A 16,475-nucleotide genomic window follows, 5' to 3' on the forward strand; every position below is an offset into this window, starting at 1 on the left:
GACATGATGGACCTTAACCAATACTCTGGCCTGACTTGAAACTGAAATCTACACTGCCCATCTCATTCAGTTGTCATGATTTTGTTTTCATGGATACAATGACTCCAAATTTACTGCAACGTTCTTCATGACGTTTTGTCAATAAAGGCAGTTTAGCTTTAAGTGCATGTATTGGATGCGTGAGGACTTAAAGTGCCTTCAAGTGCAACATCGGGAGCTTGTACATCCGATGTGGGAAGTACAAGCTTCCGACTTGATTGCCACTCAAGTGCCCTGGTCGGAAATATCAGCTAACCATTATAGCAACCTGAGAGCATCAAACATGGCATTAGAAAGATGTTTTTTCAATGATTTTTTTTTTTATAGCTACAAAGACCATGTAACAAAAAGGTGCATTCTACTTTGGCAGCAGAATTAAGAGCAGAGATTTAGAGAGGGCTCAGAAGCTGAAGCTAGGGCATCACTGATATTTCCACATTTCCCACTTGGGATTACGACTTTGAGGGTGGCACTAACTTGGAAATATGATAAATACAGTGTTTCCAACGAGCACATGAAGGCACAATGAGTCCTCCAAGGCAGAGCCAGAACACAATGCTCGACTCTGATTGGCCGACAGCAGCAGCTCCTCTGGTTCAAATGAGGCAAAGCTGCTGTTCTGGAAGCATTTCAGGGGGTGTGTCAGATCAAATGCTGCAATCTGGCCTGATTTCAGCAGTTGTTTAGTGAGGAACATGTCCAATTGTGAGACTGACTGGAATTAGGCAACAGCCTGTTAAAAAGGATGGATTTTTGAAAAGACAACAGCTTTTACTGCTAACAAAAACAACAGAATCTGCTGTCTTCATTAGACATTAATCTTTATATATATACATAGAGGAAAATTCAACTTCCAACACTAGGGCTGCTTTAAACCTCGCCTGAAACTCATCTTAACCCTGTTTCTAACCCTAAATCCAATCCCTGAGCCTAAGAAAGCCCCTTCCATAGTGATGCCTGGCCAAGACGTCCTCACTTCACCCAAAACTCATCATTTCTTATGATCAGAGATCAAACTGTACACAAACACTCAGGCCTATAATCATGCAAAAGCACCACAGAGGAGAATCAAAGGTCTTACTGGCTGTCTTGGCTACTAGGAGAGCAGCCGCCCTGTCCTTATGCTGCCGCACCAGTTCCAGGATCAGAGTCCAATCCTCTTTCAGCTTGGCATACTTCACCTGTCACCACACACACACACACACACACACACACACACACACACACACAGCATCAACATTTAGTTCACTCATAACCGACTTGTACAAATGGAATCAAACAGCTTTTATTTCGACCCGACAAGTTCAGGCTGGGAAAACTCAAGAATGCCGAATTAAGTCTAATGCCGTTCTGCGTCTTTGATATTCAAAGGATGTAACGTTCTCTGACATTAATAAAGCACATAATGCGGATCTGATGAAACGTTTGAAGTGAAGGTAGTGGTGGGATAAAAGGGAAACGTGTTGTGTTTAATTCCGCAGACTCCTCAGGAAGTCTAACAGAAGTCTAGCGGCATTAACACTTGGGGGGAAAAGTCCTGGTTTTTGTGGTCAGGATTTGCTGCATACATGTGGAACTCACTGTTGTTGGTTCAAAGCCTTGTACCTCTAAAAAGTCAGTGTTTCAGATGTGCAAGATGCTTTGGCTCAAATACACAGAGGGACTGATGTGTAAGTGCTACCCCCTGTTCTCAGGGAACAGTTCAACGCTCATCAAAGAGGTTTATTTGCCAAAAGTTTGGTGTTGGCTCATTTCAGTATAAAAGTCCTGAGAGGCTGTTTGATTTCCGGACCTTCTCTGCTTGGCTGGGAGGATTGTCCTTGTAAAGCAGATTGGCTCGTTCCAAGACCAACTCCACCTCCGGCTGCTTCACCTGCACCTCCTCAATGAGCTGGCCGACAAAACAGAGGCACAACAGAAATACATGACATGTATGAATTATTCCCAAAACACTGTTGCATCCATTTGGAAATATTGTGAAATCCAGTGTTAAAAAACAAAATTAGCTATGTTTTTCTTTGTTTTCCTGTATAAGCCAAAAAAAAAAAAAAAAAAAAAAAAAAAAAAAAAAATACAGCTTATTTGTAAGCAAAGGTCTGAAGATGACTGATAACTTTGCTAATGACTGAATTGTATTATTTCTTCTTTTTTTTTTTTTTTTAATCACCTGCACAATAAGAGTAGGTCACATTTTTATACATTTTTGTTTAAAGTTTCTTCTCTTTTTTTGTCATTTATAAATTGATGTTATGTTTTGATGAAAATTCTTGTCTTGATGCTTTTTTTTGTATTTTTACTTCTTTTGTTGTTGTTTAATTGTACTGCTCTATCACCACAACGGCACTGTATTCTGTCCCCTTTTTACACATTACCTGTAAATGGGGAAATTACAATAAATGCTACTTGAATTTCAATTGTGACCCATAATGTGCTTAAATTGCAAGCCAGCAGGCATTTTCATAGTAGACGTGTTTTCTGCTGGGATGATGGATGTCTCGTTTTGAGCTGTCACTCTTGAACTCGGCCTGTTTACATGAACTACACTGCATGGGGAAAATAATTTGAGCTTCAAGTGGAAATTAGCAGCAGCGTTGCCGTTGTTGAATCCGGTGTTTACACTTGTGTGTGTGTGAGTGTGTGTGTGTGTGTCTGTGTGAGCCACCTTGGGCTCCACGTCGTCGAGGCTGCGCTCCAGCTTGGCTCGCGTGTTCGAGGCCCAGGCGGAGAGGTCGTCCAGCTGGCCCTGCAGCTTCTCCAGCTCCCTCAGCAGACCCTCGATCTCCAGCTGACGCTCAGGAAGATCCTTGGACACCTAAACATGGACTTGAGCATTTTAACCACTTGGCTGATTTGCAACATTTGCTCAAGGCGACTACAGACAGGTGCGTGTTTCTATTCAGGGATAATCGCTGTTGTTGGCATTGAACCTGTGAGCTTTAGCACGGGACAGTCTCTCGCCACAAGTGTGCATCCTGATATGGCAATAGGGATTTAAAGCCCTGATTCCAAATTTCTTTATAGCACACGCCTTTCTGACACACTTTCACCCCTTATTGTATTTTTTGGATCTGAAAGTTGGATACATGAGTCGATATGTATAGCAGCACATACTATCAGGAGAAAATTAAATTTAAATGTACATAAAGGCGTATTAAATACTCTATGACTTCTATCAACCTCTACTGGCAACCGAGGGATTGCCACATCATTAACAAGCCTCCGGTTCAGCCTGTAATTGGCGCAAACAATAAAGGCACATTTTCACAATGGAGATGAGTGAGCTCGATAATTAGAGCGGACATTCGACAGAAACAGCTGCTGAAGAGGTAATATGTCACCGAGCGAAATGTTATGATAATGATGGCGCTTTGTTATTTGCTCTTTTTCCGGTTGAAGAGGGAAAAATGGGCGAAGAATTTCAGAGCCAGAAATCAACAACCCTGTCCACCTTTTTTAGTGACCAGTAGCATTTTGTGCTACTGGTCACAGTTTATTGACTTTTTTGGGATTGACTTTGGTTCACATTTGGCTGATAGTTTGGTAAAGACATACCAGTAAAAAAAACGTAAATAGTTGCAGTAGTAGTGGTACTAACCTGCGCCCAGCGTGTGTTGATGATCCTGATGTCTTTCTGTTTGTCAGCAGGAAGCACTATCTGTTTAAATCTCATGTTCACATCCTCTACTTTCTTCTTTTTACTGGGAAGCTCATCCACGTGTGCCTGATGCACGTACACATACACACACACACACACACACACACACACACACATACACACACATAAAATGTGGATGTTATGCAGGCTGAGTTTTATAATGAAGCGTAGTAGCATCTCAGTTTCGGATACACGCATGCTCGATCAAATTACACGAGTACACACGTACATACAAAATAAATAAATGTATTTATTTTCAAGGCAGGGTTTCGTAATGAAGCGTTGTAGCATCTCATTCTAAACCGTAATATCCACTCAATTAAATTACACAAATCAAAACACACACACACGCAAACAAAAACACGCATCCACATTCACATGGCCGTACACACATACAAAATGGATTTTCAAGGTGGAATTTAATAAGAAAGCCTTGTAGTATCTCATTTTAGACACAATGCCCACCAAATTAAATTACCCAAATCAACACACATGCACACCCACACACACACTCATGTGGAAACGCTCATCCTGACGGGTGTGGTGTGTGTTGAGTCGTACCTGGACCTTGTCCAGAGTGTCCCTGATGTGCCACGGCTCTGCAGGCTGCAGGGGGATGGCCAGGACGCCCTCCGCCCTGTCCAACCAGCCCAGCAAAGAGCCCATGTCGTCCTGCAGCTCTGCGGCCGCCGAGCGCGCCTCCGAAGACCTGGGTGCAGGTTGTGCACAAGAGACACTGAGACACAGTACTTTACACACACAAGAATGGCCTCATGTCATCCTAATGAGTGTTACATGGCCTTTGCAAGCAGCACAAAGGAAACACAAGGGACAGTATTCTTATTCTTGCAAGACAAAGTTAATAAAATGTGTAACACTGAAACACTAATGCATTTTGCAATGTGAGAGAATGCCAAGAGTGTGCAAAGCAGTAATCAGAGCAAAGGGTGGCTATTTTGAAGAAACTAGAATATAAAACATGTTTTCAGTTATTTCACCTTTTTTTGTTAAGTACATAACTCCACATGTGTTCATTCATAGTTTTGATTCCTTCAGTTAGAATCTACAATGTAAATAGTCATGAAAATAAAGAAAACACATTGAATGAGAAGGTGTGTCCAAACTTTTGGCCTGTACTGTAAATGCACTAAATGCTGCCTGAATTGCAACAAACAAAAGAAAGCGTTTATATTTTGTCAGTGGCACAGCGTGTTGAAGCAAGTCAAGTTTTGGTGTTGGTGTCCAAAAACAACAGAAATACCTCCTGTCACCCTCCTCTTGCAGTCCCAACCCACTGTGCTGTCTTCTCTGGAACCTTTTCTTTTCGACAGTGATTGAAAATGTATATTCATCACCATTCCTCTACAGCGCCCGATTTTAAAAACCCCCACTTAGTTTTCTATAAACTGTGGACCCGCAAAGCCCTCGGAGACTGTAACAGCGATTAAGGGCTCTAAATAAACTTGAACTTGAACACTGAGGGTGACTCACTCCTGTCAAGTGGGTCGGCTTCCCCTATGTGGTTTATAACCTGAGTTAGGACTAAAGAAAGCTACTCAACCCACATCTATGTAGGCAAAGACGTCAGGTAAGTTGCAAACATAAATTAGTGAGTAAGTGCCTGGCATTAACTGTACATCAGGGTTAAAAGCTCATATGCCGCAGCACAAGGCTTCATGGTGTTAATAAATAGCAGTTTGATGGCGGCTAAATGGTTAAACTGTGACTTGCGCTGCTTTGTGGGCTTGACATCTTTAGATTCCCTGGGCGAATGCTACAGATATTGCAACCCACAGCCACGCACCTCCTCTTGCGCTCGTTGAGCTGCTGGCAGGTGCTGGCCCAGCGACCGTTGAGCACTTTGAGCTGCGTTTGGAGCTGCGAGGCGTCGTCGGGCACGCTCAGCTGGCTGATGTCCTCCCCTGCTGAGTTCACCCTGCCCAGCACCACCTCCTGGACTGGGATGGCCTCGGTCAGGTCCTGGAAAAACGCCAAAGCGGGACAGAGGTTGGTTAACACATCCACTGTGTCCAAACATTTCCACTATAAATGTTTGAATGTTATCAAGACTTTCGTGTTTCAAATGGATCTTATATTGGTAATTCTGAATTGCTGAGATGCTATTTGCAGGATTTTGTTAAAGGCAAATGGAGTGAAATCCTTACTTTTATCCTTACCTTTACAGACATTTTACACATACTGAATGATGAATATTTGGCTGAAATATTCAGCAATGAATGTTTGATAGAAATACTGAATGATGAATGGGAATGTTTTATTTCGCCTCATAAAACATTTTGAAACTGAACTTGTCAAATACTGATTATCAGGCAGTGCGCATGCTGATGTTTGGGCTGAATTTTGGGGGTTTAACGCTAATCAGGAACTCCGCTGTGGACGCCAGATTAAAAGCTGTGAAAGAGGCAGGATGTGTGCATGTGTGTGTGCGTGTGTGTGTGTGTGTGTGTGAGAACACTGGGGGATGCGGTGTGGGAGGGGCTCAGGTAGCAGCTTGTCATCTGAGGTACCAGCTGGCCCTCTGTCTCTACACACACGCAATCTCTCTCTCGCTCTCTCTCTCTCACACACACACGCACACACACACACACACACACACACAGAAAGAGGCAGGCTGGCACATGAGTGGTAATTGGACATCGCAACCCTGTCTCTCTGTGCAGGTGGACAGTGAGAGCTGATCACAGCAGCCCAAAGTAGAGTGGATATGCCCAATGATGCACATAGAAACACACACACACACACACAAACATACACACACATGATAATTTAAAATGCAAGAGGAAGAACATCAGTTAATCAAAGCGAGTGAAACTAAAAAACCAAGCCTCCTTTAACATGATGTTGAGTAAACAAGGCACCGAGTGTGAAAATAACCCTTCACACATTCTCCTCTGTGAATTTAATTCCTCATACATTTTTAATCCAAATCTCAGCTCATTGTTTTGCGCCGTTATTTCAATCCATTTTAATAATCAAATTCCGTTTTTTGGTTGATGTAACCCCCAAATGTCAAATTCGATGACATAATGTTGTTACATAAGGCCTAAAAAAGGAACGTGTTCTGTTTGCATCAAGGCTGACTGCACTGCCAGACACTCACAGCATTTTCCCTCTTGACAATTACACGCAGTTTGCCAGTGCTGCTGCTGACATCAGGTGGACACTAGCAATGAGTGCATGTAGACAGTTTGGGATTATCATTATTATTGTTTTTAGTTTGTTATTAAAATTCCAGGTCATGCACTGTGTTTTGGCGGCAAGATATAAAACACACTGCTAATGAAGAAAGTCATAAGAGCAGACACACACAGCAATAGAGAGAGGTGTAGTTTTATATTATGTTATCTTCAGAAATGTTGTCTTTTCACACTATTTCATGTCACGCCATGTTATGTTACATATGCATGTTATTCCATGTCCTGTTATGTTATGCTATGTAACAGAGGTGGGACCAAGTCATTGTTTTGCAAGTCACAAGTAAGTCTCAAGTCTTTGCCCTCAAGTCCCAAGTCAAGTCCCAAGTCAAGACAGGCAAGTCCCGAGTCAAGTCCCAAGTCAAGACTGACAAGTCTCAAGTCAAGTCCCAAGTCCTACAGTTTGAGTTTCAAGTCCTTTCGAGTCCTTTTAACAACAGAGTAATAAACATATCATGTATGCTTTTAAAATCTGTATTTATTTATAAAAATGTGTTGTTGTTTTTTTTGCTCCATTCTTATTTTGTTACTGTCTTCTAATTTAACAAAACACACTACCTGGGAAAACCTTTTTGATCCTGCAGTCATAAAATCAAATTGTAAAGCAGAATCACCATCTGGTAATGTAAATTAAGTAATGTAAGTAATGTAAATTACTTATCAAACAGACCTAACAATTCAGCTACCAATGAATCAGCAGTATTATGCATTTGATAACATAGATTGAAAAATAAGCCGAAGTGATACCTCTTCTCTGAATAGACAAGCTAAGCCAGTGTGCTGCTTTTAGCCAGCGAAAATAGAGCGAAGTGGCACCTCTTCACTTTGTTTCACAATCTATGTCAGTGCGCTGCTGTAGCCTGGAAAGTTTCTTTGCCTTTTAGCTCGTGCGGTGCCGGTGCAGTTGCTATCAGTGTTGGGACCAATTACTCACAAAACTAATAAGTTACAATTACTAATTACTTCTGTAAAAAAGTAATTTTGATTACTACTCAATTACTGCTGCAGAAGAGTAATTCAATTACTGGGGAAAGTAATTTTTATGATTACTTTTTTCTTTTCTTAAATCCTATTACTGCACATATTTTTGCGTTGCTGTTGCAGTGTGGACATTGCTGTCAAATTTCATCTATCATTGTCTGTTGGCCACGTTACTTTGAAAAAGTAATACATTATAGTTTAAAGTAGTAATGTCAGTTAGTCAGGATGGGGAATTGAACCCGCGGTCTTCTGTACGACAGGTGGCGAAACTATCCGCTCTGCTGTCGGAGAACACAGATGATCCTTCTAATTTGTGCTCAGTCATTCTCCATGCATGTTGATAAGTTAAGAAAAACTGCAAAGTCCAACCGGTTTGTAACGCCGTTACTCCCATCACTGGTTGCTATTAGGTCAAATTAAAATATATCATGTCTTATGTAAAGTTATCCTATGCTGTGCCATGTTCCCATGCCAATACACAAAGAAAGCGAGGAAAGTTGACGTCCAGCCCGGACTGAAGCCGTTTTGGGGTTCAGTGCCTTGCTCCAGGGCACATCAGCATTCTTGGAGGGCAACACTGGAGATGAAACACCAGCTATCCCCTAGTCCAGCTCTAAACTGCAATTCACTCTCAGCACCACAAACCCTCTGGGTATTGATCAGTCGCCCTACTTCTAGACAGTGTGTATATGTGTGTGTGAGTGTGGATTCGTTACCCTGAGGTGAAGTCTGTGTGCTGCTGGGTCGGTCTCAGCCAGTTTCAAAGTGCCCTCGGCATCGTCCAGCCACTCCTCCAGCACTTTGCGGTCCGAAACAAACTTCTGCCACTTGGAGTTAGAGTCCTCCCAACGCCTGAATGGACAGACACGTAAACACACCGCACACATACATAAACAACAGGCGACATTTTGCACAATCTTTGTTTGTTTGTTTCTTTCCCCACCCGTCCTTACTTCAGTCTGTCTTGGTACAGTTTGTTCAGTTTGTCCCAGTTGGTTTTCAGAAGTGTGGCGGTCTCCTGGATCTTCTGGCCCTCCAGCGGCCGGGCCCCCGACACCATGTCCTCTCTCCTGGCCAGGGCTCCCTCCACTGGGCCTCGCAGCTTGTCAATGCTCCCTTTCACTTCCTGGATGTGCGGAGGGGGCAGAGTGGACATGGAGAAATGTGATTCAAGAGGATGTTTATTTTTAAGATTTCAACCTGTGCAATAATGTTTCAACCAGGTTTGAGTGACAACACAGAAAAATGAAGGCTTTGCTGACCTTAAGGCAGTTTTGTTGCTGAGGCAGGTTGTAGTAAACGGCAGGCCAGTACTCAGGGGAGTTCAGCTTGAAGTCTGTCTCCGACACTGAACGCAGCAACGCCTGCAGCTCAGATAGGTACTCCTGCATGTGCGCACGTGCGCGTGCACACACACACACACACACACACACGCAAGGATGGAAGTATATGCACATATACAGACACACGGACATATACAGGTATATACACAGACACATACGCACACACACAAACACATACAGGCGTGTTCAGTCACACAGAGTAGAATAGAAGGTCAGAAAGAACATAAACATTAACTTTACAAAAATAGAGAGGAATCCTCGTTCATTTTTTAAAGCAGGCACAAAGGCTAGAATTAGACAAGTACAACAAAAATCTGACTAAACTAATTCTAGCACAAATGTGGGACTTCATTTATACCATTATTCCAGTAAATATATTATTAAACAATAAAAATGTCACCTATTGGACACATACTGTATGTTTTTTGTATCACAGGCATTTTCATAGCCTGTACAATTGGAGAAGACTCTATATAAATTGCTTATAAATTGTTTATATTAGATTATGAATTGTACTCTTTAATAAATGAAGTCCAAGATTTCACAAGGCTGTCTAAACAGGGAAAAGATCAGATTCGAGACGTAGTTTCTCCCTGTTTAGAGACACAAGAGACGTCTGATCTGCTCCACACAAAGTAAAAACCAAATCGGTTGTGCCTTTAAAAATTCAACCTCAGTCTCTTGGCCGAACACAATATTAATTCCCATTGTAAATCATGGTCATACTCACAGCTCATTTCAGCTGACTCCTACATGTAGCCTTTGATTATGAATAAACTCCGCAAGTAATGGATGCAATTCAATGCATTTCAAGAGTTTTCAATTTCCCCTGACCATGATGCACAATGGAATCTATTCTGACTCAACACGACGCTGCCTTTGCAACAGCATTTCTTTTGCACGGTGCAGAGATAGTGGGATATTAACACTTTGGTCTGTTCATTTCACTTCACTGGGCACCTGGTGCAGCAGGGAGAGAGCTTCTCCTGTTCAATGATGCTTTTTAATTAAAATACACACACGCATTAGCATCATTAGCAGGCATAAACAAAGTTAATGATTGCTGCTGGCCTAAGTTAATAAGTCATGACTTGATTTGCCTGACATTATGGTAATAATGCCTGTAATAGGGAAGGGATGAAGTGTACTGCAACTTAATACACTCAGTAATCAGTCTGTTGAATACATTTTGCAGTGATGGACTTGTTTAGCATGATGAAGTACTGGCTTTTGGTGTTGCTTTAAAATTAAATTAAGGTGCATCTGCATTTGGCTTGAGCAGTGTCAGTGTAAACACTTTTCCCCCCAGGCCCCAGCATCTGAAAAGCCTGTGTTTGTTTTGAAGTGAAATGCAAGTGCAGAGTCTTAAATGTCCCATTCTCTCTTTATTTTGTTGCTTGCTATTACTTACTGATGTGTCTGCCACAGATAAAGGACTCTTGTCACACTGGGTTTCGAAAAGAGCAATTTAATGAGGTGGAGAGCTCTATTTTTTATTTTCAGAGATCATTAAAGGAGCTGCACCCACACACACATGAGGCGGGGAGCCTAATAGACTGATTGATTATGAGTTTTGATAGCAATCCGACCGGATGAGCTATTGAGTACTTAGTAAACCCAGTGTGAGTAAACAGACACATTTTTTCTCTCATTTGTCGTCTCACATTTGTAGCACAGACCCAAAATACTATCTGTTGTTAGTCTACGCACGCACACCAACACCCAAATTACATGTAATTTTTCATTTGGGGCCTGTTTGTAGATTGTGTATGTCTTTGGATTCAGTGTGTGTTATTGAGCACAGTAATGAGTGAGCAGTGCAGATCTACATCATGAGAAGGAGAACATACAGGAGAGAGTTTCCAGTGATTCCAGAAGACAGACTGTTCAATGAGCTAATGCTGGCAGCAAATACAAGTATAGACAGTTGGCAGAGTTTTGGCTGTCATTGTTTGGCACTATGCAAGTTTGGTCCACAAATAATTACGGTCTTATTTGGAGGTCGTTGTCTAGACTGGATCAAATGTGCAGCTCCTGCCAGTAAGCACAGATTTGCTGCACAGATCAAATTTATTTCCAGGAAATATCAACTAAGTCAGTGGAGGCAAGCAGTTTTTCAAATCCACTCACAATGCAGCTTTTTGTGTTTTTTTTTTTTATTGATACACGGCTTGGTTCCTCGGTGCCTGCAGCGCACATATGTACATTGTGTCCCTACTCAAGGACATTTGAGAGAGAAGCAAGTGCATTCGCACATATTTCACAACTCTGAGTGAGTGCTTCATTTAGCCACAAGGGGGGAGCTGCTGCTGCTTTTTTTCAACCAATTCCAAAACCATTTGAATCCCATTAAAGCTGAACTGAGAAGGCTTTAGACAGGCGGGTATGAAAGAGAAACTTGAATCAACTCGTCTCTGCCACTGTCATGATCAATATTGCTCTTTCTCCTCATGACTCATGACTGCAGCTCTTTCTTCTAGGTGACTTGGACAAAATATACATCTAGATATACATCTGTATGAAACTGTATCAAAAGATTTAATGACAATAAACAGTCTACAACAAATGTCTAACTTTACATACTTTACATACAGATTCGCTCTACCTCTGTGAAAACTAGTTTAGAAAATTCAAATATTCCTTCTTTTTCACAATATCACATGACAAAACATCATAAGCACATTTCCAAGGCCTGCCAGATGTGTTCTGATCACTATAATCAATTACAGTGTAACAAGAGTGTGTTCCTTACAATTGGGATACAAGAGTAATATAATGGCTACAATTGCCTACATGTACCCTATGGAAATTCATTGTTGAAACATATTTTTGACCCTTAGATTACTTTTGTTTGTGTAATATGCTATATTAAATACATTGTACAGTAACTGATGTGGTTGTTTACCTCCTGGGGTAAGTATATATAATATAGGACACTCTCCAGAGTCTTAGAACCCAGTCAAACCAGATTTATCATGCATAACAAAGCATGTGTTTTTTTCAAATACAGTTTTTTTTTTTTGATATGATGTACACACTACAGCACATACAGTATGCTCTGAAAGTGGCACTTGGACTTGGAGGAGGTATGCTTGTGACCATCAGGTTGCTGGTGTGAAAACCCAGGCTAACATGGAGAGTGTGGTGAGGGAATTGGACAAGTACACCAACCCCGACCTTAAAAACTCCTGTCCAGCAGCCCCAGTGGAAGTGCTCGGGTGGTCTGAGCAACCCAGGTTTCGTGCATTAAATTGAAAAATGAAGCAGAGCACCACTGAAAAGGGGCAAGTGTGCTCAGGCAATGCCCTCTGGGTAAAAAAAAAGGCACAATATAACACTTGTAATGTGCTTATGATGCCTCTCAGTGTGCTGGTAGAAGAACACAGCTGGATCCCCATGTTTGAAATCACCTGTTTCAAATGTATGTTTCATCCAAGTCAACTAGAACGCTCTGATATGTTGGTCATGTTGTGTAGAGTGGGTGTGCTTTATTGTGACTGTGTGGCAGGATACATACATGTTCAGTGATTGGCTGGTCAGGGAACTGCAAAGGTGTAATATGATTGGTTGGCAGAAGGGGGGGGGGGGTGCATGCGGTGACACAGAACCAGACAGGGCAACCAATGAGATCGGGACATGTGAGCGTGCTTCACATGTACAGATGACACACGTGAACGACAATGCAGCAAAGAAAAACAAAACAAGCACCTCGGATTTTATTTCGAGGGGAAAATCTAATTCCAGTCTATCCATAACTCTTATTTATATCTATTTGCAATACACTTCCAATTGGCATCTACTGAATAATAAATATTGATTTATCCAACAATATCTAAAAACTTACTGATCAATTTTTTCATATATTCTCTAGGAGCATTGAAATGCACCCTCTTTTGAAACTTTATGGTTGGCCTCAGTTTTATTGTTACCTTTTGAAAACTGTCACTTATATGGGCAGGACTTATAGTACATAATCAGGACTGTGAAACTCCTAAACATAATTTAACTTCTTATTAAATATGACATTTATTATGCCTAAATATTAAGGATGGTCCACTCAAATTTCTTATTGACTTTCCTATCACACATAGGCTTTTCTATCGATGGCAGGCATTGGCCATAAGACAATTGCTGGTAAAAAATTGTGCTTACACACACTGCCTTTTGCAGGGTAAGACTTTTGATAACTAGAACCATATTTATTAATAGTAAATATGACAAAATCTATTGAGAAAGGAAAGAACCTGGACAGCTAGTATAATAAACCTTTAGTGAAGTATTTTTAGTTAGTAAATAGAAAAGAGTGATCTACTCAGAGAGACCCACATTGTGTTTTGAAGGTTATGAGGTTGGATAGTTAGTATTATGAACTTATCTAGTTAGTAAAGTATTTACTGTTAGTAAATATAAAAGCCAGGCCTACTGAAACTCACACATTGTCTTTTGAAGGGTATGAACTTGCCCTCCACCTCAACCCAGCGCGTGTTGAGCTGGAGCTGGCGGGGCTCCACTAGATTGGCGGCGCCAGCCTGTGAGAGCTGATTGGCTAAGCCCTGCACCTCCTTAAGCTCCTCCTTCTTCTTGTCGAACTCTGAGCCAATTTCCTATTGGATGAAATCAACCAGGAAGGTCACTCGCTATTGGCTAGCTCCAAGTGGGGGAGGCACAGAGAAGCGTGTGTATGCGCTTGGAAACACATTCACACACACAGAGGAACAATTGATACATAAGAGAAAGGAAACACATTCGCTCGGCAGCAGATACACACACACTCCAACAAAGACACAACACATAAATAAAAAGGACACCGTTTCATGTTTCCTGTTGTCAGTGTTAGCCAAACATATACATACATACAGGGAACCCATTCTGTATATTAACATTACAATTATATCTAAAAAAAAAATTACTCCATTTAAATAATCCATATAAAATGACAAGAATGGTGCTAATTAGGAGGCACACAGCGCCTTGGGACTTTATTTACAATGTGGAAGAAATACAATCACTGTCTTTTTGGATAGATCAGCGTACAGAGGAACAAAATCTGTGCCATTAATTCAACACAATACTTGATATTGAATTGGCCGGGCCACAGTTTGGAGAGTGTGTGTGCGTATGTGTGGGAGGTGGGAGGGGTGGGGGTGAAAAGAAGCAGAAAAATGACAGACAGAGAGACAGATAGCGAGTCGGACAGATGGACGGGCAGACAGACAGAGTGCGGAATCTCAGCGATTCACTTTTCGGCAAATGACGGGTGAGACTGCAGCGAGCGGGTGAGACGTCCGCTTAGCGAAATGTCATAGTGATCATCTGAAAATGAAAGACACACATCCGGTCAGGGGGGAGGGGAGGAAGTGGCCGACTCCAGGGTTTCAGGGTCAAACCTTTTCCAAATCAACACATGTCAAAATGGTGCTATGTGTAGCATTTCAACTGAATTAAATTAGTAAAATTACAGTGAACAAATGAGAATGTGGTGGACAATCTTGTTCGTAGTAATGTTTCTCACAACTACACCTATATATGACATAAATCCTTTTGCTTCTTTCCCCCTCTCTTTTTCCCTGATGCTGCTCTGTTTCTCTTTTGCTTGCCTGGAAAATAAAAACATGTTAGAAATTCCTTCCATCTGTAATTACAAGAAAAGGATTTAGCTCTCTTTGTGATAGAAGAACAGCACCCTGCTCCTGTTTTGTGCCATAAAGCACTTTTCTTTTGAGTCATAAAGCAATACAGCAGATTTCCTATGATATTTGACGCAGTGGCACTCAATGTAAAAGCAGTGTAAAGACCAGAAGAGGCAGTGAATCTCCTGTTTGTTAGAGTAATGTCTTAAAATGAATTTGGAAATGATTCACTGATATCAAAATGCTACACATAGTCACTTTAAACCAACATTTTTCAAATTTGGCACTGGATGCAAAACCGGGTCACGGATCCACTTCTGGTTTGGTTCACAACATGTAGAAATTAAAAAGGAGAAAAAAAAGGCAGAGAAAAGAAAATGGGAAAAAATCATTAGCCTGTGCCCAGGCTGAAAAAAAAAAAAAAAATCCAATCCACTTGCAATCTTCAATCAATTTACTGAGCACAAGCTTTGAATTCTCAATTATTTCTTTAAAAAATATGCACAAGGAATATTTTCTGGCCTCCTCTTCCCAAGTGCACAGAACTGAAAAAGCCTTGACACCAACCCTGTGTCCAAGCCAGGAGGAGAGAGAGAGGGTGAATAAAGGAAATCAAGAATACACATTTTTCATGCTTTGCCCTGCTGTTATGGTATATTTGTCACGGCTTGTGCAGGGTACTGTGACGGGAAGGAGTCCAGATTTTTTTTTTTTTTTACACTAATATCGATACCCATCACAGGCCTGGCATGGCCACAACAAGGTACTGGTGTGATGGAAAGAAGTTTAATTAGAGAGAGATTAAAAAAAAAATACAATGAAAGTAAAATCAGGATGCTGGAACATAAAGAAAGAGTAAAGGAGAACAGAATGGAAGTACAGAGAGTGTGAGAAAGATGGAGGGAAAGAGACTGAGAGTTACATGAGGAGAGATTTAGAAGAATAGAGGGATGAACAGGAGGGAAAACAGAGTTAAGGTGGCATTTCTTCACATGTGAGAAGAAAGAAAGAAAGAAAGAAAGAACAATGTTGTCTGTGCCATTGTATGTGTCATTTTACGTGTGTGTGCATGCGTGTGTGTGTGTGTGTGTGTGTGTACATGAATATGTGTGTAGGTGCCTCCTTATGTGCGCATATGTGTATCTATATGGGTGCGTTCAAATGTATGCCTCCCTGTGTGTGCATATGTCGTCTGCATGTCCTTGTACCTTTAGGAGTGTGTGTGTGTGTGTGTGTGTGTGTGTGTGTGTGTGTGTTATCACCTTGACCCTCTCTCCCTCCGGGGGGTCAGGCAGTTGGTCCACGCTGCGTTGGATGTCGTCCAGCCAGGCCAGCAGGTCATGTGACTTCCTCCTGTACTGGTACCACTGGGGAGCGATGGCCAACGCCTTCCTGTTCCTCTGCTCACGCAGGTCCTGCACGCACACACACACACACACACACACACACACGTAGAAATATTCTCTCCAATCAGTCTTTGCTCCATACAGATAACTAATGCGAACATTTGGAAAATCCTGCATGACTTTAGAGGAAATTCTTAAAGGCAGTATGCATTACTATGCTCTAATATGAGAATTTAGTTAAAGGACAGTCACTGTCACTTTGTAGC

General features: G+C 41.6%; 1 protein-coding gene across 1 annotated transcript in view; it reads right to left on the bottom strand.

The window, feature by feature from the left end:
* The window catches only part of LOC115371141 (dystrophin-like), a 251,782-nt gene that overhangs the window by 68,443 nt on the left and 166,864 nt on the right, over positions 1 to 16,475 (bottom strand). The window contains 12 exon segments of the mRNA XM_030068315.1: positions 1,121 to 1,220; positions 1,832 to 1,930; positions 2,702 to 2,851; positions 3,635 to 3,760; positions 4,256 to 4,403; positions 5,499 to 5,674; positions 8,607 to 8,742; positions 8,844 to 9,016; positions 9,153 to 9,275; positions 12,751 to 12,777; positions 13,667 to 13,837; positions 16,126 to 16,278. Of these exon segments, the coding sequence (XP_029924175.1) occupies positions 1,121 to 1,220; positions 1,832 to 1,930; positions 2,702 to 2,851; positions 3,635 to 3,760; positions 4,256 to 4,403; positions 5,499 to 5,674; positions 8,607 to 8,742; positions 8,844 to 9,016; positions 9,153 to 9,275; positions 12,751 to 12,777; positions 13,667 to 13,837; positions 16,126 to 16,278 (1,582 nt within the window).

Source organism: Myripristis murdjan, chromosome 2, assembly GCF_902150065.1.
Source record: "Myripristis murdjan chromosome 2, fMyrMur1.1, whole genome shotgun sequence".
In the NCBI taxonomy this organism is placed as follows: domain Eukaryota; kingdom Metazoa; phylum Chordata; class Actinopteri; order Holocentriformes; family Holocentridae; genus Myripristis; species Myripristis murdjan.